The sequence below is a fragment of the Astatotilapia calliptera genome, chromosome 5, assembly GCF_900246225.1.
Source record: "Astatotilapia calliptera chromosome 5, fAstCal1.2, whole genome shotgun sequence".
Lineage (NCBI taxonomy): Eukaryota > Metazoa > Chordata > Actinopteri > Cichliformes > Cichlidae > Astatotilapia > Astatotilapia calliptera.
The window spans coordinates 26119171-26146376 of NC_039306.1; the positions used below are offsets into that span (position 1 = coordinate 26119171).

Sequence of the window (27206 nt, forward strand, 5' to 3'; positions counted from 1 at the left end):
GTGTTTGTTTTCAGAAGTCAACAAAGTGGACTAAACAAGCATGTTGGTAGATTTCCGGATTTGTTCTACTCTATTGAGGGAAGTGGATGAAAAGAAGAATTTCTGGATGTCTGCTGTTCCACTAAATTATACCTCTCTATTGGCGCCCCGTCACTATTTTGCAAGCTTATATCACATTCCTGCTCAATCTCACGGGAAGAGTAGCAGCATAAAGTTAGCACTCACATGTTATTGTGGAAACTGTGCCACGTGGAGAGAGAATTTGTATTTTTTACAGGCCTTACGTGTCTCATTTTCATTTGACATAGGCGACTGCTTGTTTCCTTTGCAGTATAAGTACATATCTTTGGACAGACAAAACACTCTGGTAGGTAAGACAGCTGCTGTTTTAGTCTGTAGTAGTTGGCAGTAAAAGCTTGTGTTTCCTGCGGCTCTAGTTCCCAAAAAGTTAGGATGCCGTTTAAAGCAGAATGCAATTCGAACCATAGATTTAAACTGAAGAAGTGCAAAGAAAACATGTCAACTGTTTCACTTGAGAATTTTATTGCTTTATTAAAAAAAATTATTATTTTAAATTAGCAGCAAAATGTAAATTTAAAAAAACAGAATAGAGGCATGTTTATCGCTGTGTTGCATCACAGGTTTGAACAAGTTCAGGCCTCCTTTATCGTTTCCATCAGGTTACATGTCTAAACTGAAATTTAGCACCTGGACTCTTTCTGTAGGGACATGTAATAATACATCTTCATTGTCTTGCTAAAATATTGAAGAACTTCTCTGAAAAAGATGCGAATGTCAGCAAACATTGCTCCATAATCTATAAGTGTTGTTTAGCATTAATGGAGCCTTCACAGTAAGTGCAGTAAGGTGTCACAAGACCATTACAGATGGTGGCCTTTCCTTTTTCAGTTGTTTTTAGTTTGCCCACAGGACAGTTTTCCACTTGATCTCAGTCCATTTTAAATGAGCTTGGACTCAGACAAAGCAAATGCGATTCTGAATCTTTTTCAAGTTCTTTCCTTGCCTGGTAGAATTTAAACTTGCATTTGAAGTGCCATCTAAACACTGGATTTGCTCACATTGTCTTTCGGAAATTCCAAATTCCCACTATAAAACTGGGTCTGTTTTTAATGTTAACGGTCCAAAGAACACAGACATTTAATATTGGTTTTTGGCCTTGCCCCATACAAACAGACATCTCCCCAGAGTGCTTTTTAATGATACTAAGTCCTGCGGTCTTTCACAGACCGGGGACTTATTTTAGTCATGTTGCTAATTAACATCATTAGTCGTGATTTCCCAAGAGTTGTTTTGTTTCTTTGTCTGTTTTGTTTTACATTGCACAGCATGTCACTAAAAGGTTGGGACAGGTACAACAAAAACTAAATATTTTCCTGGAATCCATTTCAATACAAAATTATATTTTTCAAAATACGATCAAAATCCAATAATCTACTATTTTCAGTAAATTCATCCAAACGTTTTTGGAAACAGGGTTGTAAAAACCATTGTGTGACCCAAATTGATCACGTCTTTTGTCCAGTAATCTGAAACTAGCTTTTCTCCTCTGTAATGTACACAATATGAATACCTCAGCAGGGAGTTTATGACAGCAGTACTCTTTGTTAATGTGCCTAATGTGTACCTGTAGGCATTGGACCGGTCCACATGAACGAGGTGGAGTGCTCCGGTTTCGAAAAGTCTCTGACCGAGTGCTACTTCAACCCTAACTCTTTGGGCTGCAGCCATGAGGAAGATGCAGCAGTCAAATGTAATGTTCCTGCCATGGGCTTCCACAATAGAGTGAGTAAACTCTGTCTACCATATAGAACAAAAAACTGTGTGTGTGTAACAGTTCAGGAGATGCCTAAATGTATATATCCCTTCCCTCAGCTTCGGTTAAGTGGCGGCCGTAACCCATATGAGGGCCGTGTGGAGGTCCTGGGGGAGAGAAATGGCTCTTTGGTGTGGGGCACGGTGTGCAGTGACAGCTGGGGGACTATGGAGGCCATGGTAGTGTGCAGACAGCTGGGCTTGGGCTTTGCCAGCAATGCTTTTCAGGTAAGGTTTTCCTTTAAGCCCTCTTACATCCAATCGTTTTTAAAATGAGCTTATCTTTGCAGCACAGACTTTCAGCATGCTCAAAGTCAGTGAATACCATTAACTCTCACTTTAATAAGCTTGAGCTTTATTGATCCCTGAGGGCAAAAGAAAGACATCACTTCCTTACAAACATCAAATGCACACAGTGAGCACAGGAGGGCAGGGAAGCGGTGAGAAGGAGCTTGATTTATTTTGTTTGAAGTTTAGTGGACGCTCCACCAGTAAAGCCCCTGGCATTACTTCCTAGCGTTACTCTTGTCCTGCTTACGTTTCCTTCCTGATTTTTAAAGAAGACCCCAAACTCCCTTTACAATATGATGTGAGAGATGTGTTAAGACCTCTCTTAGGTTTTTTTAATTTTTCTGTTTAAAAGCATTTTGCATTTGTGGTTTAAAATCTTCTGGAAAGTATATGTGTGAATCATGGGGAGGTGCATTTATAGCAGCAGGGGGGCTATCTGACTAAAGTGTGCCTATCTATGCCAAGTCATCTAGTCCAGTCCAGGCATTATAATAACATGTCCCCTTTATTACCGAAAGCTGTAAGTTATCATTACGTAAGGGTTATCGTGTTAAGAGTAATAGATGACTAACTCTTTGCTATCACAGAGCAGGACCTCTGGCCCTCTAGAGCCTCTTTCCTGTCTGACTTTTAACTGCTTCTCCAGGCAAACCCCACCACCAGATGGAAAGAATGACACTGAGCTTACAGCTATACAGCTTTATGTCTGTCCTTCTCCTCAGCCCACCAGCAAATACTCCCACATCCATATCCCTCAGCTTAATTTACTTCTCATGACTCCTCCACTTCCTGGGTAGATGATGGAAAGTATGAGTTTTCCTAACAGAAGGTTTTCCCTGTGGTCTGCAAAATGTTGTAATAAGGCTGAGTCAGGCGTGAGAGGATAAGAGAGCATCTCTCCCTGTGTGGGTACTAGATACTTTGATTAGACTACATTTGGCTTGTGGGACACCTGGTATGGCAAGTCTGAAAATTAAATACAGGAGGACAAATAAGATTATGTTGTTTCCACACCACTTTGAGGAGGCTGATCTGTTTGATTGCAGCTAACAGAAAGAAGTGAGCCTAGCTGTATATGCATAGCTTAGCAGCAGTAAGTTTTGTATAGATTAAACAAACATACAGGACTGTAGTAGATATGTTGCTGGAGAGTTTTGTTATAGCCAAGCTCTGTTTTTGAACTTTTTAACAGTAACACAGGGGTATCAAGCTTTGCATCAGTCTTGATGCTGTGTAGTGTATAATGTGTTTCCTATGCTTCTCTTATAACAGGAAACATGGTACTGGCAAGGAGACTCATCAGCTGATGCTGTGGTGATGAGCGGGGTGAGGTGTTCAGGAACTGAGCTGACTCTGGAGCAGTGCCTGCATCACGGGAAACATGTTGTCTGTCCCAAAGGAGGTGGACGCTTTGCTGCTGGGGTCTCTTGTACAATGAGTAAGAAATTGCAGAAAACCATAACATATATATTTAGAACCTTACATGGGTTAGAAGCTATGTTTCTAAAGTATTTATTGTGGAAATTGAAAAATAGTTTGAGGACATTGGTATAATACATGCTGACTGAGGGTTGTGACTGGGTCACTTAAAAAGAATGAAACACTTGTAGTTTTGTAGCTGTTCAATATAAATGTAATAAAAGTTTCAGTGTAAGTTTCTGTGCACCCTCATGCTCTAAATCAGCACGATTCCTTGTTGCTCGCAGCGGCCCCTGACTTGGTCCTGAACGCTCAGGTTGTGGAGCAGACCACATATCTGGAGGACAGACCCATGTATGCTCTGCAGTGTGCCCATGAAGAGCGTTGTCTGTCCGGCAGTGCTGACAAAGCTGACCCTAGCTCCTACCGCCGCCTTCTTCGCTTCTCCTCCCAGATCCACAACAATGGCCAGTCAGACTTCAGACCGCGGGCATCACCTCAGTCGTGGGTCTGGCACGACTGTCACAGGTGACGCATCTGGAACAGATATGTGCAAACGGAAAACTTTTTGCTTTTTCCTGTAAAAATTCAGAGGAAGCCAAACTTATCTGACAGGAAAGCTACTAGATAAAAGTGTAAATGTTACAAACATTTATATTAGTGTGAAATGATTTTTTTTTTTTTTTATAATCAAGGCATTACCACAGTATGGAAGTTTTCACCCACTATGACTTGATGAGTCTGAACGGCACTAAAGTGGCAGAGGGCCACAAGGCCAGCTTCTGTCTTGAAGACACCTATTGTGATGAGGGTAAATACAGACACTCCTTATATTAGCAAATTATACATTCAAATACAATAATATTAGTAATCTATTGTATGTTTTTTAATTAATGAAAGAAATGAGCTTACTGGGCTGCATAAGCGTGACCTCATCACAAAATTTGTAACCTTTTCCTAATCCAGGAATTCAAAAGAGGTACGAGTGTGCAAATTTCGGCGCACAGGGCATCACTGTTGGCTGCTGGGATACCTACAGGCATGACATTGACTGCCAGTGGATCGACATCACAGACGTGAAGCCCGGCGACTACATCTTGCAGGTAAAACGTCTGCTGTGGCTGTCTGGTTGTAGTCCACACAGCACATCTGCTGCTGGAAAGATGTCTCATCTCCAGCCAGCAGAGTCTGCTAGATCAAACAGGCACGAACAGTTTCCACAGCTCTGCATCTGCCTGTTTCTGGCTGTAAGCCCAAGGAGCCTCTGATTGCGGTTCTAAACCAAATGAGCAGGAGTTGGTTAAAGTCAAACTTTTATATTAGAACAAATTTAGCCCAGCATAGATTTATAGTATCTAAGATGAAGGATGAACTCTTTCAGTCTCTTTTGTGCATTATCAGTCATTCTATTATCATCTTATTCTATTGCTGGTCTTTACACTTGTGTTATTTGGTTCTCATAAAAACTAATTAAAGACTTGAAATGTGTCAAGAGAAATGCTTTAACAACCATTGTTTTTCCTTCTTCCAGGTTGTAATTAACCCAAACCATGAGGTCGCGGAATCAGATTACACTAACAACATAATGAAGTGCCGCTCCCGATACGATGGGCATCGGATGTGGACATATAACTGTCATACAGGTAAAAGGGATCTTTTTACCCTCTGCATTAAAGACGAAATATTCTTCAGTAAAAAAAAATAGTGGTGCTTGGGACTGTACTTTAGAAAGGTCTACATTTAAACAAACTCAGTTTAATACTGAGGTTTTCAGCCACAAAGAGTCTGCACCTGAATAGTCTGAGCGTTAAATGCTAACTCCCCTTCTCCTAACCTTATTTGACCATTTATAAAAATAACTGTTCTACTGTATCTGTGTGATGTTTAAGTGCCCAGTTCACAGCAGCATAGTCAGCAGTTTTAACTTTGGGATCGTGCAGGACAGGTCTACATAATAAAAACTTTTCTTATGTCATATAAAATATGACATTAAACTTGTAGTTTTCCTGTTTTCACAGAATTGTGCAGAATCGTCTTTAGCACCGAAACGACTCAATAGATTTAGATTTAATTGACTCACAGGCACAGAGGATGATTTCAGAGGAAGCCTCCTTTTTATGTAGAACCTTTACTAAATACAAACTTTTACAGTTTCTCAATGACATTTTGATATTTTACAAACAGGAGATGTTTGATGAGACATCAGTGACAAAAAATGGCATTAAAACAAGCCAACATAACATTAGAGGAACAGGTAACACTGAACGTTTCAAAGCTCCTTACCAAAGCTTCCTGTAATGTGAAGAACTTTATACTTTAAGTATTTGTGTGTTAATTACACAGGTAACAATCTATTATTATACAACTTTAAAAAAAAGTGTTTTTTAAAACAGAAACGGAAACTTAAAATCTTAGAATTAAAAAAAACAAATAGTGTTTTATCTTATTTATGAAATCTGTTTGTTAGCGGATCTGCATTACTCTTATACACAATGTACTTCTCTGACCAAATCCTGAGATACTTCAAATGAAGTTAAAAAGGAATGAATACTTCTGTAGAATTACACAACCAATTCATCACCTGCATCAGCAGGGTGAGAACAAGGGGGAAAAAAACACATTCATCCATCCATGGATCCTTCCAATTAATCTGAAACAAAAAAAAAAAAAAACCTGCCTGGAAATCAAACACCCTTGAAAGAAATTTCAGGTTCTGAGTCAGCATGCAATAAAATCAAAATAAGCCTCCCATCTGAAATCACTATGATAACTGCATTATTAGTCAGGCTAACAGTGAAAAAGAGGCACCACCGTAGTAATGTACAAAGGTCAGAGGTCAGCTTCAAATACAGCACAGCAGCTCCTGCTCAAAGATCATTCAGGATGGATGATGATGATGGCGGCATGGGCATTAAACTCTCAGGCCTCTTCTTAACTGTGCCTGCTGTGCTGATCAGTGAGGGTGAGCAGTCATCACTCAGCATGGTCACAGATTCAAACATGGCCACTTTTGAGTCTCTTCAGAGAAAGGAAAGGAAGTGAAAGGAGGGCAGACCTCTGCTGGACCTTTTTGTAGAAAACAAAAGGACAAAGTCTGTCTTTAGACAAAGGTTTTACTAATTTAGTGTAAAAAAAAAAATCACAAACTGGATTTTTTTTTATAGCCGTGCTATCACTTTATCATCACATTACATCACCGTTCATGAACAAATGGTGCACTTTTATCCATTTTAAAGCAATTGTTACTGTCTTTAATTAACATTCATCTGTTTACCCGGGAGCTTTATAAAGGGTTTAATAAGGATTTAATTGGTCAGAGGGCCCGGTGGCGCCAGTGTCCGGCAGCCTCGCCTCTGTCAGTGCTCCCCAGGGTGGCTGTGGCTACAATGTAGCTTGCCATCACCAGTGTGTGAATGTGTGTGTGAATGGGTGGATGACTGGATATGTAAAGCACTTTGGGGTCCTTAGGGACTAGTAAAGCGCTATATAAATACAGGCCATTTACCATTTACAGGCCAAGGAGATCTTTAACTAAAACATTTGGCTTTTGTTGCTAATCTCTTCACTGTCCTCTTCCTGTCTGACTTAACAGGTGGCACACTGAGTTCAGAAACGGAGGAAACATTTCCTGGATTGCTTACCAACCAGCTTTCTCACAGGTAGACCTGAGAAGGACAGGTCAACATTGGTGTGGATGGGGGGGTGCAGACTAATATTTGACAACCACTAGAGGGGGGCCTGGGCAGATGTGCTTCCTTGGAGCAGTGCTGGATTGTTGTGAGCTCTGGGCTCATCTGGTACAATAAACAATGACTCAATGGGAAAATGAAATGCTTGCTTACTAAACCATTAACTGCATTCAGATGTTCAAAAAGTGTTAGTACAGTGTAGATTTGATCTGATGTTTATTTACCAGGAGAGATGCCATGAGGATTGTAGCCAGGTAACTCGTTAAATAACCCATGCCAACGAGGGCCGCCTGCGTAAAAGTTTCCAGTGTTTGGGAGAACATTTTAAACCAAAGAAAAATCACGACATGAGAGACCACGACTCTTGGACTGAGCTCTGTTTGAACGGGTGAAAATAGTGTTGTGCTTAATCTGGTGCTACAGCCTGTACTGTTGCCTCGCAGCTGAACCGAGAGACATTTGCCTCAACAGTAAATAGTTAAAGGAATTACTGACTCAAAACTGTGAGCAGTTTTAATAATAATACATTACATGACTATGATTATCTCTGCAGAGCAATGTGCTACAATCTGTGGATACAGCATGTCTGATAAGTAACTCCTGCTCTCAGAGGGATTCATTATAACAAACTGAAAACAGGATTCATTTTAAAATTTCTATTAGAGCCTCCGTGCACTTAATGTACCAACATCTTGCAAAGAGCCTTTCACATACTTGACACATACATTTCTGAAAATATTTTTAATTTATTCACACCACACACACATTTTCATCTTCTTGTTCTGCACATCCTCTCCCTTTCTTTATCGGTGTCTGAGTTGTGTTAAATTATTACCATCAGGGAATTTGATTACATTGTGGAAGTGCTGTAACAACCACACATGTATGTGAAAATGCCTCTTCGTGGTTTTGTACATTTTGTTTTTCTAAATGTGGCAATTCAAGGATACTTGTTGGTTGCTGTCTGTTTTTATTTTGTATGCATGGATGAATGTGGGAAAGCATTATGTTTTCAATAAAATGAAATGCTTGACAAGTAACAAGTGCTTCTGTGTCATAAAAATATTTCCAACATGTGAGCTGCGGGAACCTAAAACCTAACCTGTCGCTGTTATTAGCGCGCTCACCTGTAGTGGATGTTGGCACTCCTCAATATCGCTGCACTCTGCCTCGCCCCTGAATGCCCAAGGCTCTGGTTACCATCCGCCTAGCAACAGCACAGTCTGTCCTCGGACGTTCCTTCACTGGCTGGATGAACTCTGGAAGGAGGCACATAAACAACCATATTGTTAAAAAAAAACCAAAAACGCCATATTATACATTATATATCGCTGCTATGGATCTCCCACCTGCTCGTCTGATGGCCTTGCCTTGAGCTTTTTTACTCCCATCAGCCAGTGCTCGCGCCTTTAGCAGTGGGTGGCAGATAGAGAGAGCATGGAGTGCTGTAAGAAGACACATTTCTTTTTTTTATTCACATCATAAGCTTTAAACCTCAAACCCAACATCTCATTCATCGTGCAGTTAAAGCGCTCACCTGCTGACTCGCTGGAAAAAATCCCTAAAGCGTGTGTGTTGTCCACCCACTTGATCTTCATTCCACCATCACTGAGGCAGACAGAGAGCACTTTAAGCAATTTTGTGGCCACATCAGTCGGTTGAGGGTGAGATATTTTCTGGATTTACATCAGACGGTTTCAACGAAAACTGAGATAGCTAAAGTAATATATACCTGTGTAATTGTACCATATTATGGTTCAGTTTTTAGTGACATTTTTAGAATATATACATTCATGTACGTTTCATATTAAAGGTGACAGTTGAAAGCATTGACAGATTTGTTGTGTACAATGAATTATATATGGTTATATATGGTTTCACAGCAGAACACTCTAGACAAAGGGTGTCAAACATAAGGTCTGGGGGCCAGGATCAGCCAATCTGGCCTAGCAATCTTGGACAGCTTTGGAAAATGGGAAGAAGGATGTAAATTTTAGACATTTAACTGTGTTTTCACATGTTTTATAGCTTTTCCCACTGATAAAGACCTCATGCATGACCATTCATACTACACCAAAGTAAATAACTAATAGACAAACCATTGAATAACAGAAATTTCCAGTTTTTTTTCACTATCAACTGTGGAAATTTATGGGTTTTGTAGCAGGTTCAAAGGGTTTTTGTTTTGTTTTTTTTAAAAAGAGGACATTCTGTAACAAAAATGATCATTTTCATTTCATTTGAATTAAAAGGCCGTCTGCACACCTAACAGAACTTTTTCTGTAACATTCATACGTATTTATTTCTTACACTTTTTGCCCAAAGCAGCATTTCTTTATCATGCAGAAAAACTGAGATGTGTTGTTGAAATTATATTTCTTTCTTTTTTTTAATATTAAAATATCTGAGGGATTAAATGTGTCATTAAACTCCTTTACACTATCACAAAGAGAACTTTCACTCGTACGTGGGCCACATTGTAAAATAAAATATGACTGGAAACAAAGGGACAGAGCAGTGAACAGGTGTGTCATCTCTCACCTGTACTCTGAGAAAGCATCAAGAAGGTCGTCGGTCTTGAACATAACCGGGAAGTCATAGATCTCAATCACGTGGCGAAAGTCGTCTGAGTCGATGGAAACATTCTCATACATAGAGTAGTCATTGTGGATGTGCTCAATGGCAACAGAGACTCCTTCTTTTAGATGTGCCTTGATCTAAAATAAGAAACACATATATGTAATGTTACCATTATATTTAAGTTTCTGAAATGCACAGATTAATCCAAAAGGCAGCAAGTACAGCAACACTAAAAGACTGTATGCATACATCCACACCATGAAATTAAGTCTGTGAGAACTGACCTCTGCAGTTACACCATCTTTGTCTGTGCTTGCGTCTTCTGTCTGGAGACTGCGTGACACACTTGCAGTCTCGTCCTTCTCCTTCTCATCCTCCTCCACAGTCAGTTCAGCAAACTGGGACTGAGTCTGTTCCAAGACTGAAGCTTCATCTTCATCCAGCCTGAGCACCAACTTTTCTTCTTCATGAGGACACATTGCTGAACTGTCTGCAGACAGTTTAGGGACTCTGTCTGCTACACTGGGGAATGATTCCTGTTTAGATAGTGAGTGCTTTGTGTTTTCTATAGATTCAGGACAAGTACAAGAGTCAGACAAACTGTTGACAGAGCTTCTATCAACACAAGCTGAACTCAATGACTCAGAGCCAGCTGTGGAGCCTTGTGAGTTTCGTAACGACAGCCTCTCTCGAGCGGCTCGTGGCATGTAGAGGGGCTTGTCGGGCCTCTTAGGTGCTCGGCTTCGTGGTGGGATTGAAGGTTTAGGCTTGATATTGCGTTCCCTCTCTTCCCTAATACTTAGGGGCTCTTCACACAAGCTGCTGTTGCTTTCCAAGTCGCTGTCTTCCTCTACCTCACTCCTACAGAAACATTTTTTCTTAAAGTTAATAAACGTCTTTTTCAAAAATGCATAAGACATACAGACCAAAGTTTGGCCAACAAACCTGAGCTCACAAGGGCAGACCACCACCCTACGGCACCAGCTCTCCCCTACTGAGAAGGTGGTGAGCTCTGGCAGGTCTTCTATGATTTTGTGAATCAGGTATCGCAGTCTGCTGGGTAAGGGAGGAAACAGCAGCACACTGGACAGGGACACACAAGGCAGCAGACATTATTTGATCAAGTAAACACAGCAGCATTTTTATTCACATAGTTCTTGGAGCGATTAGGCTTAAAGATCACAGTACACATTAAAGATGTGTTATAAACAAACACACAAAACATAAATTTCAAACACAATCACAGAAAACTCCAAAGTAAACTGTTAACATAAAAATCTGAAAGAACTTTGCAATTCAATATTTGGTTAAACCGTTTTTATTAGACCCATTAACAGGCTCATTATAGTTTGGGGACTTAGAATAATGCTTTCATGATGACTAGACATTTTTCTCATAGCTGCAGTGCCTTTTTTTTTAATATTGCCTCTATGAACCAAAGTTCAACCCCATAATAATGGCTAAAACTGATTTTATGCTGAGCTCCCATACTATTCTGGCATTTCAGGAGCACTAAAATTGAGTTTTGGAAATTCTATGGACTCAGATTGTTTGGAAACACCAGGATTGGGGGGCTAGCATGGCGACAGGACAGGAAAAATGCCCACTGCATGTTCTCTCTGTGTTTGTATAGGTGTATTTAAGCTTTCACCCAGAGCCTAACGGTATACATGCTGTGTTAATGAATGGTTCTAAATTGGCCTTAAGTTTGAATAGTTGTCTGTCTCTATGCACGACCAATGTATTAGACTGGCAATACATCAACAGTGCACCTCGCCCAGTGGAAGGTGGATAAAGCTCCAGTTCACCCCATGACCCTAAATTGAAACACTACTTGACAGTTTGGACATGCAGACGCTGACATCTTTTGGAAAGAATCAGTTCTCCAGAAAATAGTGTCACCATTCCAGGAAGATCCCTCGGATTTCTGTGCACAGACACTAAGAGGGTCTCAAGTTTTTCTAATGACTTTGGGTTTCCCCGATGAACAACGGTACTGAATACAGATTCCCATATGTAACTTTATTCCTTGACTTTTATTGATATAATTAATTATTGTTTTATAACTACAATTATATTTCTGTATAAGCGTCAATATCTGATTGTAAAGCAGAGCACCTATTAGTACTTGACCTTATTTCAAATAACCAAATAGACTAAGCTACGTTTTAATTTTGTTTTTATATTTATCATTTATTCTCAGATTGGCAGACAACACTGAGGCTGCAGCTGAAAAAATAAAAACTGAATTTTAAGCTTGAATTATTAAACTACTTGATTTTAATGCATCAGATTCTTCCATGTTTTAATGACAGAGTTCTGTTCTGAGGTCTGTTAACTTAGATTCAGCATTTTTGCTCACTTATTTTCTTGGCCTCAAATAGGCCAAACTTATTAATACAGTAACTTTTTCCCAGTCTCACTGACCAAAGCGCTACATGTTTAATAGTTTAATCTTGATTTGGAAAATCAGCCCTTTTGTGGCTAGTACAGTTATCAGTAAATGTGCACACACAGGGTAAACTCTGCGTTAACTCAGCAGGCTGCTAACCATCTTCGTGTGATCACATCCTGACTGCCAGTGCTAGGGTAAGTGATTCTGAACTCACTTTGTGTTTGTGTCTAGGCTCAAGTGCATGAGTGAAAATGGTTACAGTAATGTAGCTCAGTAAAGAAAGAGAATTTAAAAATGTATTAAAAAATTGAGGTTCAAGCAAATCGAGACAACTGGCTTCCGTGGTAGAAAATCTGAATATGATACCCAGTATTCTACATTGTTTTTTTTTTTAAATTTCTGATCTGATATTTTGATTTCCCGTGCCTGTGTTTATTATCTCCTTAATGAAACAAAAGGCACAGTGATAATCAGGCATGACTGTCTGTTTCTATCCTATTCGTTTTCTTTAGAATGTAGGAAACCGGAGTTTCAACACATGTGCCATTTGTTTACACAGTGTTAACCTGTGTATGTTTACTAAACACGTTCACTAATAAATCACTATAACCGAGAAGGAAGTGATCACTTCATGTGATAATACTGCTCGGGTTGCTCCATTTTTCTTAACTTTACCTGTTGTGGCTGTTTTTCTGTTGGTATGTTTCCAGCTCATCCAGGACATGATGCAAGAAGTTGTTTTCTTGTTTTGGAAGATACACTCCATCGAAACAGGGGAACGCCAGGGTGGACGGAGAAAGAAAGTCGGGTCCTGCTGACAACAGGGTGAAGTGAACTTCCTCGCTCGTCCTAATTAAAAATCAAAATGAAAAGTGACAGTGATCACCACTGCTAGCCAGCAACATAACTTGAACAAGGCAATATTAAGCGTTTGCTAATGCCAAACAAACACGTAAAACTAGCTGCATCTTCGGTGTTTACATGTGCAATTAAAAGTTAAACCAAAGCTAGCTTTCTTTGCTTAACATTAATTCATGAGTGGTGCTAATGTTAACCGCCTTTCTAGCTATGGTTAATAACTGTGAATATTAAATCGAATACTCTTACAGCTGAGGCTGAAGCGTACAGTATTGATTTGTTGTAGTTTCAGCACGATGGAGAGCTCGAACAAGGGAAAGCGCCTACAAATAAAAGTCGCAGGGTAGCTAGTATCCTTTGGCTTCCGGAAACAAACGTTGACTTGGGTCAGACCAACGCAGTGGGACTTCCGCTCTGACTACTTCAAAATAAAAGTTTTCATATTTATCGTGAGTGAAATGTGTCAAACACAAAATATCACATCTCATTCTCTTTTAAAAGAAAAAAACTAAATGTGTAATAAATGCGTACTCTGAAATTAATCAACAGCAGCCCAACAGTTTTCAGGAAATTATTATTTATTTAGATAAACCATAATAATTGTAAGAAAAGTAGACCAGTTGTCCGAACACCATATACAGCAATCACGGACTGTTTGGTGATTGTGAACAAGGGGATGTTGTTTGCAACATTGCAGGAAGTTTGACAAACATGTAGGGCTGATGAGCACGATTCAGGAAGATTTTAGTGAAGGAGAAGGACATGTTACTATTGAAGTGATCTTATTAAAAAGGTAAACATGCTCCATCTTGGAAGTCACCCAACTTCAGCTCACAAATCCCAATATGCAAGTGTGAAAAAGACATGATCTGCTCCAGCACAAGAAAAAAGGTGACATACATACACGGATAGAACATCTGCATCATCAATGCCAACAACAGTAATGTGGCTAAACACATTGTGTGGAGAACTACCCCAAACCATACCAACAACTCCATCCCAACCTGTTTCTACAGCAGTAATGTTTTTTGAGGGTTTTTTTTTTTACTTTGTCTTTTATAAAACACACAAGTCAAATCACACAAAACTACCATAATCAAAAATGGCATTTAACACAATGGCACAATTCATAGAGACTGGTCTTTATCAACTAAGGTCATGATGAGTATAAAAAGACATGAAGACATTTATAAACATATAAGGTTAGGCAGAAAGTAGAGCACTTATAAATAACAGGGGGGAAAAAAAGAGGATCAGATCAAAATTCTATACAACATTTAGGTGAAGCGGGACTCTGATTATGTGCTGTCAGAAAGATAAGGAGTCTTCAACCTACAGAGTAGAGCAATAGAGAGAGAGGGAGAGAGAGAACCCTGTTACAACTGAAAGTAAATCACATTTCTAGTGTTGTCTTGGCTTATTTTATATTATGCAGTTGAATTATAAAGATTTCCTTAACAATAGAAATGAACAACACAGTGGAGCAAAGTCAAATCTTTATCAAAGCTGCACCTGAATGGATTCTTTTATCTTCCAGAGCCAATACTTCTGTCTTCAAAGATGGTAATTTCAACCTTGAAGAGAACAAGTTAAGGCCAATACAAAGTGCTATGTGATCAACAAAAATAATCTGTGTTTAGGAGGGGGGAAAAAAATGCATAAAATATACTCCGATTTCTTTTTGCAATGTTTCTGAAACAACTGCCACAAATATCAGTACTTTTATTAAAATCTACAGGTTGTAGACACTGATTTTACTTTTACTTATATTTATTTTTCCAACATTTCTCAATTCATTCAATATACAACACAATTTAACCAGATTCACTGCCACATGACTCCAGCTTACAATTCTCACGTGATTCTTAAAAAAGGGTAGAGTAACTGAAGATAATCCACCTTTGTCTATAGAACAAAAGCATACTTAACTACTGTAGAGATATAAAATGAAATCAATAAAGTCAATAAACATTTATATTTGACTTAATGTGTAACTGAGGTGCTCACAAAGTGACAGAAATACGCTGTTTGAGTATATAGGTATAAATAGACCAAGGGTTGGTGGTTTGTGGGGCATGATGACTGTTGTTATAACAGAACTTAGCTCTAGTAAGCATGCAGCTGAATTAAGGATACAACTCGGAGGCCTCTCTCTATGGGGTCAGTCAGCAGCAAGCCTCTGGGAGCATAGATCTTCTCATTCTGGTCCTTAATGTATCTGGCAATCTTCTTTAACACCTGAGCACAGAAAGAGGGCGATGTAAGAGTCATTCCATCTTTTTTTTTTCCTTTTTTTTTAACAGTCACTCTGTAAGTGTGCACATTGCCCTAGAGAAGTCATTTAATTCAGGTTAAGTTTAAAATACACTGAGAGGCAGTTATCAGGGTTAGGTTTGGGTTAGAGGCGTTTAAGGTCAGGGTCTTTAATCGGACTACCCAGTGCGTGTAGACACAACAACCAGTTGCATGAGACAAGCTATTAATGCCCTCTTATTTGTGTTGCTAAATTTATTTTCATGCACAAGAAAAATTACATCTGTACTTGTGAAGTTGTTAAACCTCTTAGTACATTTTAAACACAACCTATATTATAAAACTACTCCAAGACAGTTGGCCTTTGGAGGGGGGAGGGGGGAATGAAAACTTGGGTTCATTATTTTAATAGATAATATTCTGAGATATTCGTGCCTCAAAAATTGAAAGGTGGACAGAACATTTTTCAAATAGTTCTATTTGATATATGAAGGTAAAATCTCACAGAAATCACTATATACATGTATATACATTGTCATGCCTTGAAACACACAATTTTGAGCCAAATATGATATGGTTCAGCAGAAGTTCCACAATGATTTGAGGTACAGTGACCCATAACATAAGACTCTGATGTGAACCCTTTTTTTGTTTTACCTTTTCATAATGTGTTTCCATGCAGAGGAAGATGGTGTAGGCCGTTAGGCTAGCCAGACAGCCCTCCAGGTAGGACTTCCCCCCGAGTTTTTCTGCTTCTGCATACAGGTTGTTTAGCGTCTGAATGGTCTCCTCAAACTGCTGCTCATCGATCTGAAACCACAGGAGCAGTTTTAAAAACATAAACTTAAAGCAGTCAGGAAACAACCATGGCATGGAGGTTAACTCTGTACATACCCTTGACTCAAGCTCTGAGGGGAACTTGGTCTGGAACTTGCATATGGTGCCTGAGCTGTAGTGTCTTTGGATGAACACCTTGGATGAACACAGCTGGTTGCTGGAGGTCCTGTAAGCTGTGGGTCTACACAAAGAATTTACTCTTATGCATATTAATTTAATGAGCAGAATGGTTGGAAAAGCAAGCATCTGTTGTAAGCTAACAACACCTAAACTCTGTTTATCCGAACAGTACTAATATCCAACGTTAACCAGACACACACTACATTACATAACCTAAAAGCAAACAGTCATCGTAACAGCTGGCTTTTTTATGACCCTATGATGAAAATAACTATTTATAATGTTGGAAATTGTCAAAAACTACACTTCAAACCAACACCCGCTTCGGTTATGGGCTAATGTTAGCTTAAAAAATATTAGCTTGCGCTGACGACCAATACCGTCGCTAGAAAATATGGCAATCTAAGCTTTAATCATTACCCAAAGCAACAAACCTCACCAAACGTGTAAATCCGATTAAAGATTAATCTAACGCAGTATTTTCAGATCAAATAAGTCAAAAACACTTACCTCAGCCATAGCAGAGGTTCGCCCCACTAGCTGAATGCGCGTCTATTTCTTTCCAGCCACGCCAAAGCAATGCAACTTCCGGCCCAAAGCTTTCAAAATAAAATGAGATGAGTATTTACTGGAAAAATGTTGTGACGACAGTAATTTTTAAGTTTATTTCTTTGACAATTGCATTACCCTCTGGAGTCCGGATTTTTTTTTTTTTTTTTTATTAAATTGTAGAGGGTGGTGTAGATTTCATTTCAAGAATTTCTGAACTGGCAAGAGTAAATCATTCCAAAGACATTGCAGATGACATGCTGTCAAACGGATGTACAAGGCAGTAATTTAGTTTTAACCTCGAAATGCAAGTGAACGCACAACATTTACACTTAGTATTATGGGTTTCAAACTAATAAATGCGTTGGAGTTGCTATTTTCTCAATGTAACAATTCTAATGTAAACATGAAACGACACATCTCAAACATTTTATTCCGAAATACGACACGCCCAAACAGGAAATGTTGTCAGATGAGCTTCCGGCAGAAAGTCGACGTTGCCGGAGGCCTCCAGACATTTGGAACCGGTTGTATGACCCGTTAGGAATTAGTGCTCAATTTCTGCAGTGCGCCAATTCTGGATGTATGAGCTTTTACAGTTCAACTTGTCACGATGACTACACGTCTACAGTCCATTTGCTTTTGAAATGTTCTTATGAAAGGACTCACTCCCCTTGTTATATCTTTCCATTTCAACTACAAAGTGTCATTTTCAACCACAAAGACTACTACAATCTCCTTTTAGTTGTACTAATAAAGAGACAACACCAGCACATGGATCTTGCATTATTTATTGAATCATGTTCTTATTAGATGTGGTTCTGTTCGCTGTATTTTATTCGTCGAACAAACCGAAGCCCATCTCGCCATCTGATTCCTCAGACTCTTCCTTGGCCTCCTCCTTAGCAGCAGCAGCTGGAGCTGCGGCAGTCTCAGCAGCTGCTGCAGGTGCTGCGACAGCAAATGCAGATGGGTCAGCCAGGAAGGCTTTGACCTGTGAGGGTGAAGGATGTCATTAGTTCTCTGTTAATGCAAAACTTCACTTTCAAGTCCAAGTCAAGTATCGTGTGTTAACACTGAGAATGGCAAGAGCTGTATGAAAAATGTAAAAACCATACTTTGTCTGCCAGGGGGAAGGAGTAGTCCGTCTCCACAGCAACAGCCAGGACTCTCTTGTAGCCATTGATGACGGAGTGGGGGACAGAAGCCAAAGTGGGGTAGCCAATCTCCAGACACACACTAGCAATATTCCTCACACCCTAAGAGGCCAAAATAACTTTTGAGAAACTGAAAATTCAGATACAACTCATGCCAAATTATTTCAGCCAATTCTCACCTCCAGGAACCTGGTATGTAGAGAAGCCTCTGTGATGTCGAGCACCTCTGGGCTGTAAACACTGCCATTGTCATAAACCTGCTGGATGATGAGTCCATAGGAGAACGGAGAGATGTTCAGCATGTTTAGCAGTGTGGCCTCGCTGGCACCAACCTTGTCTCCAGTCTTGATCAGACCGACATCGCTCTGGCGGACAAAGACATACAGAGTGATTAGCGGAAGCAGAGATTTTCAAATCTTACCCTTTTTAAAGTACACATTAGCATTGTGAGTAATACCTGTGTGTAAAACAGTATAATTATCGAACTCACCAAGATTTCAATGGTTCCCCTGGAGATTTTGGTGGTGATACCCAGAGCCTGGAAGAAAGAGGTCTTCTCAGGACCAAGACCAGTGTTCTGGGCCGGCACTGTCACATCACAAGGGGCGATGGCTCCAGCACGGGCAGCTGCAGGTACCTGGGATACAAGAGAGGGTAACCCTTAATAGACCACTCTGTTAGAACCAAATCTTTAAGATCTTAACTACTCAGGTTATGGTGTCTGAAACCTTACGTTCCTGGCAGCCAAAAGATGCAGGCAGACAGGTATAGCGAGGAAACAATTTACTGTTTGCAGGGGGAACGACAATGCAGTACTGCAAAAGCTGCATTGTAACTTATCCTGCACTTTGACATGATCTAAATTATCTATAAGCTTTTTTATTAAAGGGCTCTAACCTTGTTGGCCAGCAGCAGGTCTCTGATCTCAGTCAGATCTTCCTTCGTGAAGACAAAGCCCACATTACCCTTAATGTGGGGCAGGAGCCTGTGAAATCCCAGCATAAACTTAAATTACACAAGCAGATTATCATTTCTACCAACATGAGCAGTTATCAGATGTCTGAGACCTTGCGTCCCTGGCTGTCCGAGGGGTGTAGACAGACAGGGATAGCTGGAAACAGGTTAATTTTAGCAGGGGGAACGACAATACAGCACGACACAAGCTGCACCGTAACTAACCTGCTACACAGAAACTGATAATTCAATGCATCATAAAACAAAGGTTGCCAGTAAACTCACTTCTCCAGTGCAGGATTGTTCTCCAGATGGCCACGGATGGCTTTGCGCATCATGGTGTTTTTACCCATCAGCACCACAGCCTTCCCACGCAGGGACAGACGGATGGTCTGCATCTGCTTGGAGCCCACATTGTCTGCTCCCACGATGAAGCATTTTGGATAGTCATCCAAAAGTTGCTGTAAATACACCACTGTGCGTCACATAAATTTCATTATGGTGTCCATGCTATAGAAACAAAGACCTAGTGCATTTATGTTAAAAGGTACTCACGATGATTTTCAAAAAATAGTTGGACTTCCACGTGGCCCTGTCTTCCCTGGGCATCTCTGCAGTGCTTCCAAGGATCGCTACACAGCTGGTTTAAAGACAAGGATGGATCTGTAAATAAAGGACGAAAAACAAGGATATTAACGGTACTTTGGAAATTGGTCAATACTTTACACTCCGGACATGTGGCCGATAGTTAAGGTTAGCCGGCTACCCTTAGCTACCCTAGCGCTCTATTAACAGGCCTCGCTTGGCTAAATGACACCTATTGAATGTTTAAAATATACAAAATATATCCCGTTAAGTGGTTTAAATGTTTATCGCACGAATACAAAACTAATATTTGGCCTAATCCTATAAAGAGCGAGCATTTCGGTTTATTAACAAGCGAGGGGGAAAAAACCGTACCTCGCAGTAGGGTCGCGTGAAAGAAAGAGGAAGAGGACAGGCGCGGGAGGGATATGTATTAAAAAAGATAACCAATCACAACTCAGCTATGGGCGTTACCTTCATAACTATTGGGTGAATTCTGTGTCAATCACTTTAAAGTCACTATTAGTACTTCCGTGGCAGTTTTCGTGCAGAAAGCGTGGTTTGTGGCACTCTACTTGAAGGAGTTCTGGGACTGCATTAGTGTGACGGTGTTATCGAGCCCGCTTAGACATCTGCCCGCAGAGCAAAGTGATGGCACAGAACCCTTCGAAGCTGCCTCCTGAGGTCTGGAATAACGTCTTTGGGTATCTGTCAGCGACAGAAAAGTTAAACGTCCGGGCAACCTGCAAGTATTTTAAGACAATTGTCGATCACCGATCTCTGTGGAAAAACTGGACAGTGGTTTTGGATTTTAAAAACGGCTCATACAACAGGAAGTTCTGGGACACTCTTCGTCATAGAAAAGTTTCCAGCGCAGTGATGAAGAGCACCAAAGTGAAACACTGGAAACAGCTCGCTCTGTTCCTTCCTATCCTCACCACGGTGGTAATGGACCAAAGCTCCCAGGAGTGTTTCAGCTGCTTGAAGGACTTCCCAAATATGAGACGTCTGGTTTTAAGAAGCAGTTGCTCTGATCTTTTGTTAGACATTTCCAGATTCCCATTGTTTCTTCCCGAGAAGCTGACTTACTTAAGCATGTGTGGCGTTATGTTCCCTACCACATCAGTGAGTAAATTCATTTCTGTGCTGTCCCAGTTTAAAAACCTCGACTCTCTTATCTGTCATCAGGTGGGCATCGTTGGAGAAACTATGTGGATGTTGCACTCCACACTCGCGTGCCTGCCTAAACTGAAGCATCTCTCCTTGTCAGGTGTGCATATATTGTGTACCTATCGTCACAGTGATCCTAAGCCAAGTCCAGGTCCCTCAGGGGACGCTGGTTCACTGGCTTTGGCCAGTTTGGAGCTCATCGACTGCATGGATCCTTCATTGCCGGCGCACGGGTTGCAGTTCCTGCCTGGCCTGAAACATCTGTCTGTCTTCTTCAAGCACTCACATCACGACATTCCAGAAATGTGGTCACTGTCTCCTTGTCGCCTCAAAACATGGTTGCATGACCTACCTCAGCTCTCAACCTTGATCATCGTTAAGGGCCCCCCGGTTAATAAGTACATCACCTCCATTCCAGCCACCGTGACCAGTCTCACACTGTGTGTTGCAGGAATCACTTCAAAGGACATGGCTGCCATAGCGGTGCAGCTGCCAAATCTCCTCCACCTCCATATAGACACCTGGCCCTCACATCTGGGAACTCGCACCGCTGAAATCCCACGGCTGTTTCCAAAGCTCAAAAGTCTTAAAATCCGCCATGAACGTGTGCCGGAGCAAGATTTCTTGCAGCTTCGTCACCTGCAACATCTTAGATACTTGGAGATTCTGGACAGCACTCCACAGCTGTCTGTGCTCACTGGCAAGCTTCAAGCTCTCACCGAGTTCAGACTTCAGATCAGAATCTTTCCTTACCGGAGAGATGCACTGTCATGTCCTTGTGTTTGTCACGTTTATTAACCTGGTGATCTGGTAACCTTTTATTTGAGTGGGAACACAGAGACTTGCTCATAATCGATGTTTACTGAACTTTTTGAGGTAGTTTTATTTCACCTCAGGAATCCAAAATGCCTTGCCATATTTTGGATTATTTAACTTATTCAGGGAATCAACCTCTTATAAAGGTTTGAATAAATTAAAATGTTTTTAAAGATTTTTCTCTTTTAATTATTATTTCAGCAGACATACACCTGTTTTAAGGTTGTAAGCTGACAGGGTAGAACCAGCATAAATGTTTCCTACCAACTCTAATGATCCCTTTGATAATGTGAAATAAAAATTGTTAGACGTACACAGTGTGTGCTTGTACAATGTTGACTACAATTTCTTCTGCATCACTCTATTTACAGTCCAACTTTAATACAGTCCTGAGTTTTCTGAACAATGTACATCCATTCCATCCATTCGCTTCCGCTACAATGTACATCACTATGCAAAATTTTAAACCCACCCTCATCTTTTTTAAAAGTTACAAGGAAAATGACAATTCATTGAAACATGAAAATTCAGTTTACAAGGGTTTGTACTTTTAAGTTTTTTTTAAAAAAACAACATAATGGGACACTATCCAAGCATGCTTTTATTGCATTAACACTGTTTTGGATCACTGTTATACTGAAAATTAAAGTTGTTGCTAATCAGACACTTTCCAGATGGTACTGCATGGATCAAAACCTAGCTGTACTTTTCTGCATTCATAATTCATCAGCTTTGAAAAGAGTCCCAACACCAAATGCAGCCCCAAATCATGATGGAGCCTCCACCATGTTTTACAGAAGGCTGTAGACCATAGGTGTCAAACTCTGGCCCATGGGCCAAATTTGGCCCGCAGCTTAATTACATTTGGCCCGTGGAGCCATACCAAATTACTATTAGAGCTGGCCTACTGGTATTACACTGCTAATATATATATTGTTTAGTATTAAGCTTTGCTTGTTCCATATTCAGTTTTTCAGCAAAACTTGTTTGAGTCCATAAGCAAAGATTCATTCTTATATCTGGAGGAAGTATTTTTTTAAATAAATATTAATGTTAGCCCGCGACTTTGTTCCAGTTTTGAATTTTGGCCCACTGTGTATTTGAGTTTGACACCCCTGCTATAGACACTCACTGTTGTACTTCTTTCCTTACCTCTGTTCATACTGATTATTTGAACCAAAAATGTAAAATTTGGATTTATCACTCCATCAGATCAATACTGATTTACTTGCCATTTCCCTTCTTTAAGAATGGCTTCTTGACAGTCACCCTTCCACTGATACAATTTCTGATGAGACCAACAAGACAGTTCCTAAAGATACATTAGTTTATCTATTGAGCCAGGAGCATGAATGATTCATAGCTCGGTGTTAAGTGGCTTAGCAAACAATAGAAAAAAGAAATAATTCCTCTGAAAATGGTCAAAGGCAAGGAGTAGACTGAGAATGAGTGGAAGGAAAAAGCCAATGGCCAAAGTCAAACTGAAAGACCTTCAGAAATCTTGGAGAACTACTACTTTAGACAAGACTTTAAAAAAAACAAACAAAGAAAAACACCAGTCTGACTCCTTGAGAGCAAAATATAAAATTGAGAGTGACTCAATACTTTTGCACAGTACTGTGCACACAATGTAAAAATGAAAAAACAAGGCCAGAAATAAATATTTAATATTTTATTTGCAGAAGAATCAGGACCCACATAGGCTTACGCCCCACCCACAAAGAGAAAAGATCACATGAAGGTCTCCATTTAAAAAGCAAAGTCGATTTAACCGCATTAACAGTAAAAAGCTTAAATTTCTCTCATGAATTCATTGAAAGAAGCAAAAACTATAAGGCAATACCTGTAAGAAGACAAATATACACGAGCAGAATTCATTTTCTTTTTATGAGGCATTCTCATTTTAACTGAAGACTCAACCCCGTAATGGAACGTCGACATTGCCCCTGCTACATCCAGTACTCTCAATCTGCTACAGGTGAACACCACAGTGTCTGCTGAATGACTCGGTACAGGAGGCTTCACCTCGGTTTGTCTGTTACAGTGTATAGTTTGGGGTTAAGATGCACCACAGCAGATGAAGCCCTCCCAGAGTTCAGCCCAAAAGGAGTTGAATCACAGGAAAAGGCTGAGAACTCCACAGTGTATAAGACCTTATTGCATTGACACATTTGGCACAAGAGATATTTTCTCAAAGTAAAAACAATCTGGATATGGATACCGTGTATTAATAGTTTTAAATTTATAGAGATTAATGTCAAAAAGAAAAAAACCCCACAATCTTTATGTGGCAAAAAAAAGATACAATTCAAAACAAAAAAGCTGCTAAAAGTCATTAAGTGAATTTTGCTAAAGGCTTGGCCCTGGCTTGGTTTCATGTTGTGACTTCTGTCCAGCTAACGCTCACATCAAACTTCCATCTGTGAGCTTTGCAGCAATATCACTCCGACAGCAGGATAACAATTCATATAAAAAAAAAATACTGAAGAAAATACTGACACACTGGAATCCAAGCTGGTATACGTGCGTGTGTGTGAAGGAATGAGACCAGGGTAAACTACTGTCAGGCTACATGTCAACAGAGCCAGCTCTTTGCATATCAGGCCGAGCCTCTGCAGCTCAAAAATATATAAATTTCCATCAAAACTGTGACAAAACACAGTTGTGTCACAGACTCGAGCGTTTCACACGTATACAAATTTAGATTCTGATTGTAACAGCAACTGGCAGCTGGTGCTGATCAAACTCCACATATAGTCAGCATGCATTGAAATAAAAAGGACAAACATCTTAAATCTTTACCCCGGCCTTATTAATGCGATTTAAAACAGTGATAAATGTACGTTAGTAGCAACAGCAAAATGTGTAAATGAGACATTGTTTATTTTGAATAAAATTTGCTTTCATTTATTGTGAAATCAGCTTTGTTTTGGCATTTTTTTCCTCATAAATTAAAAAAATATATAAAAATTCTCACAATGTCAGCCAAACTATTTATACCGTCCTCACTGACCCATGTTTATTTTTGTAGTCATTCGATTTCATCTGAAAGTTGTTTACGTAAAGAACACATACACACCGAGGTTGCACCAGTTCCAAAAACAGATCCAATATGATTATATTCTAATGTATATAATTAGAATATAATATATAAGTGAAATCAAATGAAATGTTTAATTTCACTTTTATTGGGAAATAATCACGCTAGAAATGTGAGCAGAAATGTGAGTAACCTATGTTTAAACTGTGAAAACACCTGGGTTCATTTCCATAGAAAAACTGTAGAAAAAACAAGAACTCATGTCAGGAGGACCAACTTAGAAAATGCACCTGAAGACGGTCTCATCAAGAGCTGCTGTTGGCGTGTGCTGAGACTGGACGAGTATTTTAAACAAGTAAAGGAGAAATGGTTCAGTGTGTGTCTCAGTGTACATATGCGCTCCATATACATATTTATGTACATATGGGGAGTTTTCATAGTTATTTTAAATGGCACCTCAATAGTTTCCAAATCTAGAAAAATACTTTTTTTTTTTTAAACACTCGTTAGTCAAGCACTGTGTATTCAACTCTCCACATACATTTAAACTGCGCAACTCAACTCTCCGTGGTCCATGCAATCAAGCAACTGTTACATATCTGCATTAAACTAGCCAACATAGATTCGCTGCCACATGATGCAGGATGTTGTCCTGCAGCGGGGGCAGAAAATCATTTGCAAATCAGGGCTCTTATCTTGATTCTCATATGCTTACTTATGTACACACACACACACACACACACACACACACACACACACACACACACACACACACACACACACACACACACACACACACACACACACACACACACACACACACACACACACACACACACACACACAGAAGGGGAAATTTAAAAAAAAAACCCCAAAAAAACAATTTCCCTTATCCTGTCAAGCACAGGAGTAAAATAAAAATCTCTTTGGGCTCTGTTAAAAATCTCTTTAGTAAAAGTGTAAAAGGCCAAACCCTAAGAGGTTGGGCAACCCGGAAAGTCCCTCCAGTATCAGGAGTTAAGAGTCAGGAAACATTTCTCACCTTAACGCCTCCTGTCTGAAAAACCACTGACTCATAGATGCACATAGACATACAAGTGCACATACATCCACATGTGCATTTAGACATTAAACGTGTAGACGCATGTACACACACATTGGCACACAGGCACAGAGTCTAACTGAAGAGCTTAACAAAGCAGGCGTGGCAGTAGGGCTTGTCATTTTGCTCTTTGAAGGTGCCCTTATTAAGCTGCTTGAGGCAGAAGGCGCACACAAAGTGCTCGGGGTGGAACTTCTTGCCCATGGCTGTGATGCAGCGGCCGGTGATGGGCTTCTGGCAGCCAGAGCACAGCGAGCCACGGCGCTCGTGGTAGTGAGCCTCGCAGTATGGCTGGCCGTCGTGGTCAAAGAAGCTGCCATTTATAAATGGCGTGAAGCACTCCTGGAAGACACAGCAGATGTTTTTAATGACAAAAGTGCTCTGTGGAGAGGCTTCTCTTGATTCTAACACACTGCAGATACACCCGGTGACTCACCCTGCAGACAAAGCATTCAGGGTGCCAGAGCGAGTTAAGAGCAGAAATGTAGTTCTCAAGGATGGCACGGGCACATCCACCACATTTAGGGGCAAACATGTCAAAGTAATCCTTTCTGCAGTACGCCTTTCCATCCTTCTCATGGAAACCTAGAAGAGAAGCAAAGAATCACCGATTCACACTGCACTCTTCTTTTCATAATAATAATGAAAGCATTCTAGTTCAACACGTGCCAAAGACTGTGCTGGTACCTTCTGGACCAAAAAAGGCTCCACACTGAGCGCAGAAGAAGTGGTCTGGATGCCAAGTCTTGTCCAAAGCAGTCACTACTTTCTGTCAACAAAAAGAAAAATAAATGGTTAGGCATTCACAATCTCGTTAAGGAAGGGGTGTCAAACATAAGGCCCAAGGGCCAGAATCAGCCCAGCGAAGACATGTATGCGGCCCACTGTGCGGCTTTAGAAAATGTGAAGGAGTGCATAGATTTTATCCTTTACCTGTATTTTCATAGGTTTTACAGATCATCCTGTTGATAAAGATTGCTCATATCCATTGACAGTCATACTCCAAAGTAATTATTAAACAGACAAAAAAATTAAATGATAGGAAAGTTGCTGTCTAAGGTAAATTAGCAAAAACTTTATAAACTTTATATTTTATAATTACAGGACAGTCTGCAAAATTAACTAACTTTTTCTATAATTTGCACATTTTTCATTGGTTTCACTGGTCTGACCCATTTAAGGTCAAAGTGGGCTATATGTGGTCTACAATGTAAAATGAGTTTGACATCCCTGCTTTAAGCCAATGCAAACACACAAAGAACCAGCCGATTCTCATGGAAGTTCACATAAAGCATAACGCAAATGGACATCAGTGACTGAGGTGCAACAGGACCGGCACGTTCACAGAGAGACGAGGAGGAATATGGCGACATTTAGCTCATGCTTCTCAGGCCTTCAAGCACTTTCCAACAGCTTCAGGTGGAGGGACACCCACAGTGTTCACGTAACAAAATCTAAACATGTTCACAACTGCATAGTTTCAGCTGAGCGACAGCTACTTGCTGTAAATCACAAACTTCTAGGAAGTGATTCTCTACTTTGCCACCAGGAGGTGCAA

At 40.2% G+C, this 27206-nt stretch overlaps 5 protein-coding genes and 1 non-coding gene across 6 annotated transcripts in view; 1 reads left to right on the plus strand and 5 right to left on the minus strand.

Annotated features, from left to right (window-relative positions):
- loxl2a (lysyl oxidase-like 2a) overlaps positions 1-8272 on the plus strand; it is a 25257-nt gene extending 16985 nt beyond the window's left edge. The window contains exons 7-14 of the mRNA XM_026168488.1: positions 1652-1803; positions 1894-2061; positions 3397-3562; positions 3831-4071; positions 4239-4354; positions 4510-4646; positions 5075-5186; positions 7136-8272. Coding sequence (XP_026024273.1) covers positions 1652-1803; positions 1894-2061; positions 3397-3562; positions 3831-4071; positions 4239-4354; positions 4510-4646; positions 5075-5186; positions 7136-7206 — 1163 coding nt within the window. The 3' untranslated portion in view covers positions 7207-8272. The remainder of the gene's footprint in view (positions 1-1651; positions 1804-1893; positions 2062-3396; positions 3563-3830; positions 4072-4238; positions 4355-4509; positions 4647-5074; positions 5187-7135) is intronic.
- Positions 5636-14063, minus strand: r3hcc1 (R3H domain and coiled-coil containing 1). The gene is made up of 10 exons (XM_026167149.1): positions 14052-14063; positions 13315-13388; positions 12883-13056; positions 10758-10895; positions 10097-10673; positions 9774-9949; positions 8770-8840; positions 8582-8677; positions 8360-8491; positions 5636-6609 (listed from the first exon to the last, which is right to left on the minus strand). The coding sequence occupies exons 1-9, from the start codon at positions 14061-14063 to the stop codon at positions 8382-8384; spliced, it is 1428 nt and encodes a 475-aa protein (XP_026022934.1). The 3' UTR covers positions 5636-6609; positions 8360-8381.
- A 123-nt stretch (positions 14064-14186) lies between these two features.
- LOC113022749 (golgin subfamily A member 7) lies at positions 14187-16794 on the minus strand. Its single transcript, XM_075410375.1, is given in 7 exon segments — positions 14187-14397; positions 14578-14639; positions 15202-15303; positions 15976-16128; positions 16213-16294; positions 16296-16336; positions 16786-16794. Coding segments are annotated over 6 exon segments (435 nt in total). The 3' UTR covers positions 14187-14397; positions 14578-14591.
- Positions 16795-17603: 809 nt separating this feature from the next.
- rplp0 (ribosomal protein, large, P0) lies at positions 17604-19927 on the minus strand. The gene is made up of 8 exons (XM_026168489.1): positions 19896-19927; positions 19491-19598; positions 19221-19396; positions 18879-18966; positions 18472-18618; positions 18161-18346; positions 17943-18083; positions 17604-17818 (listed from the first exon to the last, which is right to left on the minus strand). Exons 2-8 carry the CDS (start codon positions 19542-19544, stop codon positions 17660-17662), a joined length of 951 nt encoding a protein of 316 aa, XP_026024274.1. The 5' UTR covers positions 19545-19598; positions 19896-19927; the 3' UTR covers positions 17604-17659.
- LOC113023113 (small nucleolar RNA SNORA63) lies at positions 18699-18828 on the minus strand. The gene has a single exon (XR_003272507.1). It is a non-coding gene; the product is annotated as a small nucleolar RNA SNORA63 (small nucleolar RNA).
- Positions 19928-25480: 5553 nt separating the features above from the next.
- The window catches only part of LOC113022750 (paxillin-like), a 35920-nt gene continuing 34194 nt past the window's right edge, over positions 25481-27206 (minus strand). Inside the window, exons 9-11 of the mRNA XM_026168493.1 lie at positions 26336-26417; positions 26085-26233; positions 25481-25990 (exon numbers count right to left, since the gene is read on the minus strand). Coding sequence (XP_026024278.1) covers positions 25724-25990; positions 26085-26233; positions 26336-26417 — 498 coding nt within the window. The 3' untranslated portion in view covers positions 25481-25723. The remainder of the gene's footprint in view (positions 25991-26084; positions 26234-26335; positions 26418-27206) is intronic.